Genomic DNA, 12,502 nt, shown 5'->3' on the forward strand with positions numbered 1-12,502 from the left:
CCTTCTTGTCCAATGACAGGCCTCGTTCTCTCTTGTACTTGCCTTCACCTGCATAATGAACCTACATTTTCCCTTCAAGGGTCTCTTCTCTGCTGAACAACTTCAAGTTGTTATTACTAAGGGGCCGACACCCTCTGGGGGGGGACAGCCAGAGCCAGGATGAGTGAACTGGGCAGGGAAAGCATATTTAAAACACGTACCATCCACGTGTGCCCTAGGTTGCTTTCTGTTGCTGTGATTAAAGTCCTGGCCAGGAGCAGCATGAACAGAAAGGGGTTTGTTTGATTACACATCCCAACCATAGTCCATCATGAGGGAGAGCAGAGCAGGAACCTTAAGGTAGGAACAGAATTAGAGGTCGTGGGAGAAAGCTGCTATGTCTCTCTTCTCGTGGCTCACTGGGTTTGCTTTAAGTACAAAACAGGACCACCTGCCCGAGGCTGACACTGCCCACTGTGGGCTGGGATCTTCCATACCAATCATAAATCAAGAAAAATGTCCCCACAGAACAATATTATGAAAGCATTTGAGGTTCCCTCTCCCAGATGACTTTAGCCTGTGGTGGGTTGACAAACTAACACTTGGCCAGCTTTCTGTCCCTGCAGCCAATAGCCAAGATAAGATCATAAAGACAAGGGGTTATTCTGCACCTCGGTTCTGGGCTGTGACTGCAAGGTGGTATCATGGTAGGAACACGTTACAGAGCCAAACACACTCACCCAGCCACCAGCCAGGGAATAAAAAAGAAGAGGGGTTGGGCTACCTCCAAAGGAGAAGACGTGCCTAATTCCCAAAAGGTCCAGATTAGGGGTAAAAGCATGCACGTATTGGCCAGAACATACACATCCATGTGGCCAGGACTAATTCAAAGGGGGATGAGAAGTCTACATCTCAGACAGAGTCACACTTTTGTAAGATGACAAGATGGCTTGATGTTGTCCCACGCCTTGTCTCTAAGTAACAGCAGCTGGAAAAGTGAACGACTTTCCATGATTCAGTGTCAGATTGGGGAGTTTTGTGTTATTTTTCTGTGCCACCGCTCACGTGACAAAAGGGACAAGAGTGGCCCCGTTAGTGTAGACCTGATTTCCATTCCCCTCAGTGTTAGTCTCTCTGGTCCCTCAGGAAATGGTGCCCGAGGGGGAAAGACATCACTAAGAAAAACAATGGTGAACAAAAGCCAAAATGAACAAACAAAAATGATGTAGTATTGGGCTAAAGATGTGCTCAACTGGTATAATGCTTACTTAGCACGCACACAGCCCTGGGTTCGATCCCCAGCACTAAATAAATCCAGGATGTGCCTATGGTACATGAGCAGAGGGAGGGAAAGAGGGAGGGAGGGAGGGAGTACAGTCACAGTGTATTCAGTAGATAAGGAGAGTAGGGTGGAGAGAGGCCCCACAGTGTTACCCTCCCCATCCACCCACCCACCCCCCAACCCCGCCCCCCATCCTAAAAGCTAATTTAAAAATGTGAAGCTTGGGTCTGGTGGGGGCATTTATGAGTGGAGTGTTGAGATGGTCATAGTACCAAAGTTGACTTCCTCAGGCAAAGGGACAAAAATCCTTTAAAGAACAAATCTGCCACCACTCAGAAGGGGAAGCTGAAGTCCAGCGAGGGGCGGGCGAGTGGCAGGATGCTGGAGAATTACAGGACCTGTGAAGAGTCCAGGGCTTGCCTGGATCCTGTATGGAGCTGACTCAGGCAGAGTCCAAAGGAGCCCTCCTTGGCACTGCACCACCCCGGACTCAGTAGATGACTGTTTGACAGCCCCCCCCCCCCCCCCCGGGGAACAGATCGGAAGGGAAGCAGGGCTTCACTTGGACACAGGATGGGACCGTAGAATTTCAGTTTTTATTTATTTTGAGACAGGGCTTCGTGTAGCCCAAGCTGGCCTCGAATTTACTAAGTACTTGAGGACGACCTTGGATACACGATCTTTCCTCCTCTACCTAGTGCTGGGATGAGAAGCGTGCTTTTACCGTACTCAGATCGAACCCAGGGCTCAGTGCTAGCTAAGCAGGCACTCTACCGACTGAGCGACATCCCGTGCCTGGATCTTTTGTTTCATCCACCAAATCTGATTTTGAACTAGGTGGAAGACCCAAACAGGGGTCGGAAAGGGATATTTGCAGGCTATGGCGCAGCTGGAATCATTTCCCTTGGTTTCTCCACCGCAGTTCGCTACTACTGCAGCTACATCTGCGCCTCTTGCCACCGGCCTCTCGCTGAGTGGCGGACGGGGCGGGCCCTGCTTGGGAGCTCCAGCCGCAGCAGCCCGCAGACCTGCCCCGAGCGCCGCGCGGAATCACGGTCGTGGGCGGGGCGCCGGCGGTGGGCGCGGCGTCCGGGTGGCGCTCGCCACTCGGGCGGTGGCGCGGGCGCCCAGGGCAGACACTAGGATAATCCGGAGGCGCGGCCCTGGAATTGGGCAGACAGCGGGACTGAGACTGAAGCTGGGGCAGTGAGCACGCGGAGCCGCCGTCCCTTGGACTACGGCTTGTGGCGGCTGCGGGGCGCGCTGCCCTTCGCCATGTACACCTTCGTGGTGCGCGACGAGAATAGCAGCGTCTACGCCGAGGTCTCCCGGCTGCTGCTGGCCACCGGCTACTGGAAGAGGCTGCGGCGGGACAACCCCAGGTTCAACCTGATGCTGGGCGAGAGGAACCGACTGCCTTTCGGGAGACTAGGTAAGCCTTTCCCTCGTGGCCGCTGCGCGCATGAATCGGAGAGCCAGCGCTTTTGTTTTTTAAGGTCATTAATCTTCCCCAGGCGCGAGCTCGCCCTAGAAGATCTAAAACGGGTCCAGCAAGACCTAAACCGGTAGCTGGATTCGGAACGGAGTCTGGGTGCGGTTGCCCTATCTGCTGACAGTGACCTATCCCTGCACCCGGGGTGTCGGCCTGGTTCCTTGGGCCCACAGCAGTCATCTTGTAGCTTTCTGCCACCCAGGATTCCGCCCTGTGTGGTTTGGGCATGGAGGGGCAGTTGTTGAAACCACGGAGGCTTGTGTTACCTGGAGGCCCAGATGAACCGGCAAGGAATTTGGGGAAAATTCACTGACTTCCCCAAAGCAGGAGCTTCTAGGGAAGTTGGGGGGTGGGGAGCTGTTCCATTTCAGACCTTTCCTTTAGCTGCACCAAAAGTGTGCATTTGCAACTGTGCATCTAGTGATGTTTTCTTACATGATCTTGGGAGACTTTTGCTCTCCTCATCCACACGGCCAAAGCTGACTTGGTACCACTCTATCCACATACTTTCATGTAGGAAGGGACAGCAACTCCCCTTTAAATGATGTAATCTAGAAGTTGGCCTGATGGGTTCAAGGAGCATCCACACACTTAAACTTGGTCTCATGGTCCCTTCACTGCATAGTCATCTGGGGAGGGCCTGCCTTTCTCTGGGTGGCTTGTTCTTGTACAGAATTTCACTTGGGGGTAGGATCATTTGTATTCCAAGGACAGAAGGGGACAGGGGCATCTCTACCTTAGAGAACACCCAGAGAGTAATGTCCCATGTCCTGAAGAGGGGCGGTTTTTCAGAAATAGGTATGGTCAGAGATGGATGAGACTGCACTGAAAGCAGTTCGTTTGGAATTAACTGGCTATTTGGCGAGCTTACATAGTGCCTTTGGGTGACATTATAGTCATACCAAGATATGATGACTTAATTGGAATGCAGTATGTTAAGGCTTAATCTTACTGACATAGTTCAGGGACAACTTTTCATTATTACACAAGTTTATACTCTAACATGGTGGCTCCATGGAGTGGCGGTTGGAAGCCTCAGAAATCGCAGAATAGAAAATGTACTTGGAAACTGATGTCCTTGTGGTAGCCAGATTCCTCCAGAAGGACTCAGCATAGAAAGTCCCAGAAAACTAAGTTCCCCGAGAGGAGTGCAGGAGTGGCTGACGAGTTTCTCCTTACTTTATCGCTTCCCTTCCTGACTTTCTGACTCCTCTTGGCACTTGACAATCCCAGGTGGGAAGAACTTAGGTAGAACACACCAAAAGGCTCTGCTCAGCCTGGGGTGGGGATAGCTGGCCTTGTTGGTGTGCTGACAGGTAGAAACCTTAACAGGATCTCAGTCCTGAGAAGGCAACACGCAATTACAGATGACCGACAGACATTTTATTTTTATGGAAAAGGTGTATCCTCTAATTAAAATGGTTCTACCCCCTTGCTGTTGGGAGAGTTCTCCTTCTGTAAAGTGGGCTGCATAAAACCCAAGGAGAAAGTACCGAGAGTCAGGTTCAGGCACTGGAAGGCTGGGGCCAATGGGATGAGAAGGTACCAGGTCAACAGGGCCTTGGGCCTGTCTTCCCCAAGGAGATTGTGCAAACCAGATAATTAATTAATTATTGTTACTGTTGACATCCAACTCAAAGTCTCTTTTAAAAATCTTACTTTTTGTTGCAAAGCATTTTGTTAGGGGTTAAATTTATTTTAATAAAATGTATTGTATCATTTTATTTCTAATCATTTATTTGTATTTATTTCATTTTATCATTGTGGAGCTTGAACCAAGGTGGGGATTGAACCCAAGGCCCCCATATTTGCCGAGGATGCACAGTACTGCTAAGCTACACTCTAAGCATCCAGGATAGAAGGATAAAAGGATTTCTGTAGTAAGCACTATTAAAATGTCTCCTTGTGGGATACGTACAGAGAAGTTCTCAGGGCTTCTGATGGTCTTCCCACTACCTTCTCTCACTTCTTAGTGGCTTCTCGAAGCTCCTTGAAGTAGATAGGCCATACTCTGCTGCCTTCTTTGATATTTGCAGACCGTGAGGTCGGGGATAGATGTGTGGCTGTGTTCAAGTAGCCTTGCTCAACAGACTGCAAGCTTGTGTGTGTTAAGCCCAGAGAGGACTATGCTAAGGGCCAAGGAGATATGAGAAAGAGAACACCCAATGCCCTTCTAATAAGAAAAAGGGAGCCACCTCACAGCTGACCTGCAGGTCAGTATTCATGTTTCAGTATTGAGAGTAGATACTGAGTGGGGCCTTGGAACAGAGAAACACAAGTACTCCACGGTTGACAAGGAGCCTCAAGTGAGACACAGGGAAGCTGGTATGATATATCTGTCCTGTGCACTCTGCTACTGACACTGTCACTCCGCACCTGCTGTTTCCCTTCTGAGTCTCTTCTTTCCTTGTAGGTCACGAACCTGGGCTGGCACAGCTGGTGAACTACTACAGGGGGGCGGACAAACTGTGCCGCAAAGCTTCCTTAGTGAAGTAAGTGTTCCACAAGACCTCTGTTGTTGGTGTTTTGTATAAATGGTTTCATCCTGAAGCACATCCTTAAGCCAAGATAAGGCATTGTTGTAAAGAAAAAGAAAATCTTTACTGTTTTAAAACCAACAGATAGCGGGGCTGTGGCCTCCTCTAGGGTGCTTTGATTACAGTTTAAGGCGTTGCTGTGTATGTCCTAAAGCCCGGCTGCCTCCTAGGTGAGGCTCCCTAGAAGCAGAGCCTAGCTCTCAGGAAGGCAGTTCTAGTGTAAGTGATTTCTTGGAAGATTTTCAAGGCAAACCCATCTGTAGTCAAGGTGGGGGGGAGGGGGGAAGGCAAGTGAGGAGCCAAGCAAAGCAGTGGCTTTAGCTTTCCCTTGGTGTTCTGACATGGATGACAGACACCTCAGAGTTGTCACATCTTGAGACAGAGTGACTGAACATCTGCTACAGTGTCAGTCAGGTGCAGTTCTACTTTTTCTTGGCATTTGCTCATCTAGAAACTTTTCCACCCTCTCTAATTGTAGGGAAAGGGTGGGGTGTGGAATAAGTTGCCAGGCATTTCTGGTCTCCGTAGAAAAATGTGCAAGCCATCCTCAGAAGACTCTCAGGCAGCTAGGGATCCCTGAGATATTCAGACAGAGTGCAACATGGTCATCTCCACCACCCATCCCTGAGCCCATAGGGGTGTGGCTAGTATCACGAGGATGGTGCTCTAAGTTAGAACTGAGCAGTGTGTAGTGACTGAGATCCAGGGTCTGCAGCTTGGGGTTATCCTCAGCTCTTTGAAGAATCCTATTAACAGGCAAATCTTTTCATCCCTCTAAGCCTGAATACCTCCTTCGTAAAGCAATTATGAGATTTAAACCAGGTGACATGTAAGAGTGGATGCAGCACAAAGGCCTGGCACCTCGTGGGAGTTTGCGCTTTGACATCTTGGGTGTAATGGCAGTGACTACCTAGTCTCGTTGCTTTTATTATTGCCATTTTCAGGTGGACGCTCTCGGTCTTGTCCCCAAGATCAGGGCTATGGTAGGTCTCCTGGGCTCTTTCTCTGAAATTCAAAAGCATGTCTGAGTAGTCAAATAGCCTTCAGGTAAAGAGGCACTGGGAGATGGGATTCCATGCAAAATGCTCTTTTCTTGCTAATGTTCCTGTTGGACTTAAGAGGTTGGGTGGCTCTCCTGGCATTTCTGTTTTCTTGGGATGCGCTGGTTCTAGTATCTTCCTCATTTCTCTGGGATGGCTTTTCATGATTTAGCATCAACTCCTAAAACAGAGTAAAGCTTGCTGCAGTCTTTGTGTAATGTGTTCTTTTTGTGTTTAGAATGTAAAAGGCCAAGGCCGGAGAGATGGCTCAGTCGTTGAGAGGACATGTACTGTTCTGTCAAAGTACCTGTGTTGAGAGCCCAGCACACAGCTCACAATTATTCTGACTAACTCCAGGGCATCTGCAGCCTCATCTGGCCACTGTGGCCACCTACTCTCATTCGAATGTGAGCACGCCCACACAGACACATTAAAGACAAAAGTAGAATTCTGCTTTCATAAGTAGGAAGCAGAGGATGCTATAAAAATAATGGTGCTTTGCATATTTGCATATTCAACAGCTGTAATGAGTCAGAGGATGCAGGGCTAGAGTCATGACCAATTCTATTACCCTGGTCAGCACCACCCTGAATCCCAGTGTCCCATCTGGAAAATGGGTTTACGCAGTACCTACTCTGACCCACAGTCACATAGGAAATTATCTGTGATGGCATCTTGAAAAATGGTGATATGACCCGTGCTGGGTGACTGTTGTGACCGTTAGCAGCAACTTCCAGTGTTCTACAAGGTTCCATAGCAGCTCCTGGAGATGCTGGCTCCCTTTCGCAGTGTGTACCTCTGCCGTGATTGTATATGGGTTGAAGGGATGCTAGACAGTTAGAAGTGTGATCTCCCTCATTTTGCGGGCTAGAAGTGACAGAAAGAAAGAACAGGTTGTCGAAGGTACAGCATAGAACCCAGTGCAGGCACCAGGAAGCCCTCTCAGACATGCCTGGCCAGACTGTTCTGTTTGTACAGTTAGAGCTTTCTTTGCTCAGTATGAACTGCCATGGCCTCAGAGTGTATATTGTTTGAAAAACTTATGTCCACATTAACTGTTCCAACCATCTGTCCTCTCATTACCTTATTATTGGATTTAAAGGGGTATTGAACCTACCGAAAAGCAACTTTCAAATTTTTAGTTTGCTTAGCTAACGTTCACAACATCATTCCAAGAAAAATTTTCTGCATTTTGTTACATGATAAAAATATGTAAAATTCATGATTGTTAAGTGTTATGAAGTTGGATAATACATATTATCATACCTGTATGGGTAGATCATAAAGTCTTTTTTTCCTTCCTTGAGCTGTCAACTTAGCTCATATGTGTATAATATGAATTTATGTGAGTTTTTTTTTATAACTGCCATTTAAAAGACTAAAAAATATTGAATGAAATAATGGCTTGCTGAGTGAAAATACCGACTTGGCAAGTATCTTTAATTCAAGAAAATATTAGTTGGAGTTAGTACAGGAAAAAGCTTTCATCTCTCCATCAGAGCCCATCGTCAGAGAACATTCATTAAGTTCACTGTCTTCTGTTTGATTTTTTTTCCCCAATGGTTTCCTGAATTGGTGGTGATTCATCATGACATGACATTTGCAAGTGGGTCCTGAGCCATTCCAGCAGCTGCAGCCATGATACTTTTTATAGAGTGGGCCTCAGAAAGCTGAGAAAGGAAATGTTTCCAGTTTGTATAGTCAGGTGCAGGGAAGCAAATGTTTCCAGTAGGTACCATATGCTGCTATGCAGTTTAAAAGGAAACATTCACACCCCACAAATCCACATTTTAACCCAGCCTTGAAGTTCTGTCTGTTATGACAAAGTCATTTTTACATGTAGACGAAATTCTTTGCCAGATTCAAAATATTAAAAGATACCTACAGCACAAGTTCAACATTGTTTAGGCCAGTGGTTCTCAACCTGTGGGTCTCAACCCCTCTGAGGGCCAAATATCAGATAATGTTGCCGCATTAAGAAGGTTGAGAAACACTGGTTTAGGCTGAACTTTGACGATGTTTTTTTCTGTATAAGCAAAGTATTAATTTGTCTGCTTTTGTCATAACTTATCTAAGACTAAAGAAATATTTTAAGATTTTTTTCAGTTTGTTTTTGATGTTAGAGTTGTAGCCAACGGCTGCTTGGAGATTAACTCTAAAACTTGAGAAGTAACTTAGTTAGGATTACTATTGCTAGGATGAAACCCCATGACCTAAAGCAACTTGGGAAGGAAAGGGTTCATTTGGCTCATGGTTCCACTTTGTAGTAGATCATGGAAGGAAGCCAGGACAGGAACTCAACAGGACAGGGACCTGGAGGCAGGAGCTGAGGCAGAGGCTGTGGAGTGGGCCTGCTTACTGACTTGCTCCTTATGAGTTTCTAAGCCTGCTTTCTTAAATAACCTAGGACCACCAGCCCAGGGATGACCCCACCCACAGTAGGCTGGCCCTCCTACATCGGTCACTAACTAAACAAATGCCCTACAGCCAGATTTTACCACAGGGTCATTTTCTCAGTGGAGGCTCCTTCCCCTCAGATGACTCCAGCTTGTGACAAATTGACATAAAATTGGCTAGTACGCCATCTTTTCAAGTTTTTTTTTCCCCGTAAAGTAATTCATTTCATCATCCATCCATGTACAATGGTTTTCTCTTTGTGTAAAAATGATAGCTATTCTATGGCTGACTGAAGTTACAAGTTTAGGTCTTGTTAAAAAAAAAGTTGTTGGCAGGCCAAGGACTGTAGCTCAGTTGTACAAGGCTTTCCTGGATGTGGGAGTCCGTGGGTTCTGTCCTCAGCACTGCAAGGGGAAAATTGTCTAAGAATGTTTTTGTTCAAGGATTGGAGAGATGGTTCAGTGGTTAAGAGAACACACTGCCCATCCAGGACTAAAAGATTTGGTTGCCAGCACCCACAAGGGCAGGTCACGATCATCTCTAAGCTTCAGCTCCAGAGGATCCTACGTCTTCCACTGACACATACATTCATCTGTGTATAAGTGTGTGCACGCGCGCACACACACACACACACACACAGGTACCCACACACAGATACACACAGAGACACAGAGACACACACACAGAGATACACACACAGATACACACACAGACACACACACAGACACACACACAGAAAAACACACACAGACACACACACAGACACAGATACACAGACACACACAGACACACACACACAGAAAAACACACACAGACACACAGACACAGATACACACACATACAGACACACACACACACACACACACACACAGAAAAACACACAGACACACAGACAGACACAGATACACAGACACACACAGACACAGATACACAGACACACACACAGACACACACAGAGACACACACACAGACACACACACAGACATACACACATACACCACATATAGTAAAATAAAATATTCTTGAAAGAATGTTCTGGGTAGGTACTTAACGATCTCAAGCACTAACGTCATCAATTCTTTCTTGGCTGTGGAGGGAAAACCTCTCATTTGCTGCTTCTTCACAGAAAATGTTACCTTTACCAAACAGACCGCTCTTTCATTTCACTTCACCACAAGTGAGCAGGTGACACTGACTGGGAATTTGTATGACTGAGGGCCACACCTTTCCTCATTATTTCATTTACTTATTCATTTTTCCCTTTACTCTCCTAGGCATTCTCTTAGCTTCTCTGCCCCTCTTTCAATTTCTTAATAGTCCACCTTTTCTTTTATATTTTAAAATATTTGTTGTTATTATTTTTATGTGAATGAGTAAGTTTGGCATGCATGCATATGTATACCACATGCATGTAGCACCCAAGGAGGCCAAAAGAGAATGTTCCAGATGTTCCAGAATGTGGGTGCTGAGAACTGAACCCAGACCCTGTGACATTATGCCTACAAGCCAGTGCTCCTAACCACTGAGCCATCTCTCCAGCACCAATATTTATTTTTTAAACTAGAAAAATATTTCGTGCCTCTCATGGTGTGCATATCTAGCTGTGTTCACTGGGTAATACATACGTGACATTTCATCCATGGACAGAAAACAGGCACTGCTTGAGCTGAATTAATCTGTTGTTCCTTGATAGAACAGCAGTGCTTTTGTGTGTCCTCCTAGAAACAACACCAGGGTGTGACTTGAGGGTAGCAAAACAGTAATAATAAAGGGAATGCCATCGTGCTAAATCAATAAAGCTGAACTTGCTAGAAAAACATTATTACAGTGCATTGGTTTTCTGGTTAAATTTAGATACAGTTTATAGTTTACTTCCTGAGTCTTACTGGCCACTCTTCAAATGCTCAGTGGTTGCATGTGACCCATGATGACCTTAAGGGACAGTGGTACAGAGCTGAGCATGCCGGAAGCTAAAAGTGTGTTGATTTGTATTTCTTGTTCTCTTTGTGTTGAAGAAGCTTTCAAATTCTGTTTGCCATTCAAATGGTTTTATTTAAATGTGTGTGTGTGTGTGTGTGTGTGTGTGTGTGTGTGTGTGTGTGTGTGAGAGAGAGAGAGAGAGAGAGTGCAAACATGTTTGCGTATGTGCTGATGAACATGTATTGAGGCCAGAGACTAACCCTAACTCTTACTAACCTCAGTTGTCACTATTCACCTTTGAAAAAAAGGTTTTTGCCTGGTGTGGTGGCACACGCCTTCAACCCCAGCTCTTGGGAGGCAGAGGCAGGTAGATCTCTGAGTTCAAGGCCAGTCTGGTCGACAAAGTGAGTCCAGGACAGCCACAACTACACAGAGAAACTGTGTCTCGAAAATAAAAATCTTTGGGGCTGGGGATTTAGCTCAGTGGTAGAGCGCTTACCTAGGAAGCGCAAGGCCCTGGGTTCGGTCCCCAGCTCCGAAAAAAAGAACCAAAAAAAAAAAAAAAAAAAGAAAAAGAAAATAAAAATCTTTTTTTGAGACACTAGGCTAAGCTGACTGGCCAGCAAGTCCCAGGGATCTGTGTGTCTTCCACTTCCCCAGCTATGAGGAAGTGAACGCACCTCCCCACATGCTGCTTTGGTGGGCTTTGGAGAGCAATCCCTGATTCTCTGCCTGCACAGCAAGCATTTACCGACTGATTTACCAAAATCCCCAGCCATTTTTTTTAAATCTTAGTTTGGGGTATTCTTGTTTTCGCTATTTGCTCAGACTTGGCTTTGTAGATGAGTCTTGCTTTAGAACTCCCATGAGTAGTTCTGTTCTAGACATTAAGTGGGGATGAATAGCAGCTTCCGGGAGGCCTGAGCTTGTCCTGGCTAGACCCCAGTGCCTCCGATTCCTGGGGCTGGATTTAACATGACAGTTAGGACTTGGGAGTTTGGCCCTGTCTAGGCCTTGCACATTTGTGATATAGGAACTTTACACCTCTGTGACTCAGTTATGCATTTGTGAGGGTCTGGCAGTGATGGGAGAGCTGGTGTGCTGGGAATCCCTTGTGGTTATGTGCCATCCCCAGGGCCTGGTATTTATTATCTTCTGTGGTGTATGCCATTTTAGGAGCAGAAGGCATTTCCTTAGCTCTGCTCCTGTCCTGTGTCCCATTGGAAAGATTCTTTCTTTATCCTGTCAGGGTAAGAGTCTGGGCTAAAAATCAAGAAATAGAACACTTAAAAATAGTGTCTGGATGACTTAGGTTGAGTAGTGAATAGGCTAAGAAGTTACCCCTAGATTTTTCTCCAGCTAGACTAAGATGGTATTTATGCTAGTTATTCAAATATTTTCCTGTCTTTTCACTTTTTTCCCCTTATAGATCAGGCTAGTCTTGTACTCTAGAGATCTGCCTGCGTCTGCCTGGCAGTGCTGGGACTAAGGGTGTGCTGCTGTTTTTGTTTGGATGTAGCTGGTAATGCATTGGTTGAAAGGCGTCATTGCAGGGCTACACTGTAGCTAGTATAGCATTGGTTGAAAGGCGTCATTGTAGGGCTACACTGAGTTTTTAGAGAGATACATTTCTCGTGGGTTTTGTTGTTGTTTTGTTATTTCTTTGCTTGTTTTGAGCCAGGGTCTCTTGTCCTTTATGCTGATCTCCAGACCTTGAGCTTCTGACCCTACTACTTCTGTTCCCCTCAAATACCAAGATTATAGGCGTGCACTACCAAGTCTGGTTTACGTGGTGGTGAGAATTAAACCTTGGACCCTACACTCCCAGCCCACCCAGGACCTGGCTTTGGAACCA

At 46.3% G+C, this 12,502-nt stretch overlaps 1 protein-coding gene across 6 annotated transcripts in view; it reads left to right on the top strand.

Annotated features, from left to right (window-relative positions):
- The first annotated feature begins 2,336 nt into the window (after positions 1–2,336).
- The window catches only part of Ttl (tubulin tyrosine ligase), a 29,628-nt gene continuing 19,462 nt past the window's right edge, over positions 2,337–12,502 (top strand). For 5 of the 6 annotated variants that reach the window (XR_015681084.1, XR_015681085.1, XR_015681086.1 and 2 more), the window contains exons 1-2: positions 2,337–2,693; positions 5,167–5,245. Coding sequence is in view for 2 of the 6 variants with exons in the window: in XM_087647613.1 (XP_087503739.1) it covers positions 2,537–2,693; positions 5,167–5,245 (236 nt within the window). In the remaining 4 variants the exon portion in view is untranslated. 6 annotated transcript variants of the gene reach the window in all.

The sequence above is a fragment of the Rattus norvegicus genome, chromosome 3 (assembly GCF_021556685.1).
Source record: "Rattus norvegicus strain SHRSP/BbbUtx chromosome 3, alternate assembly SHRSP_T2T, whole genome shotgun sequence".
Classification (NCBI taxonomy): Eukaryota; Metazoa; Chordata; class Mammalia; order Rodentia; family Muridae; genus Rattus; species Rattus norvegicus.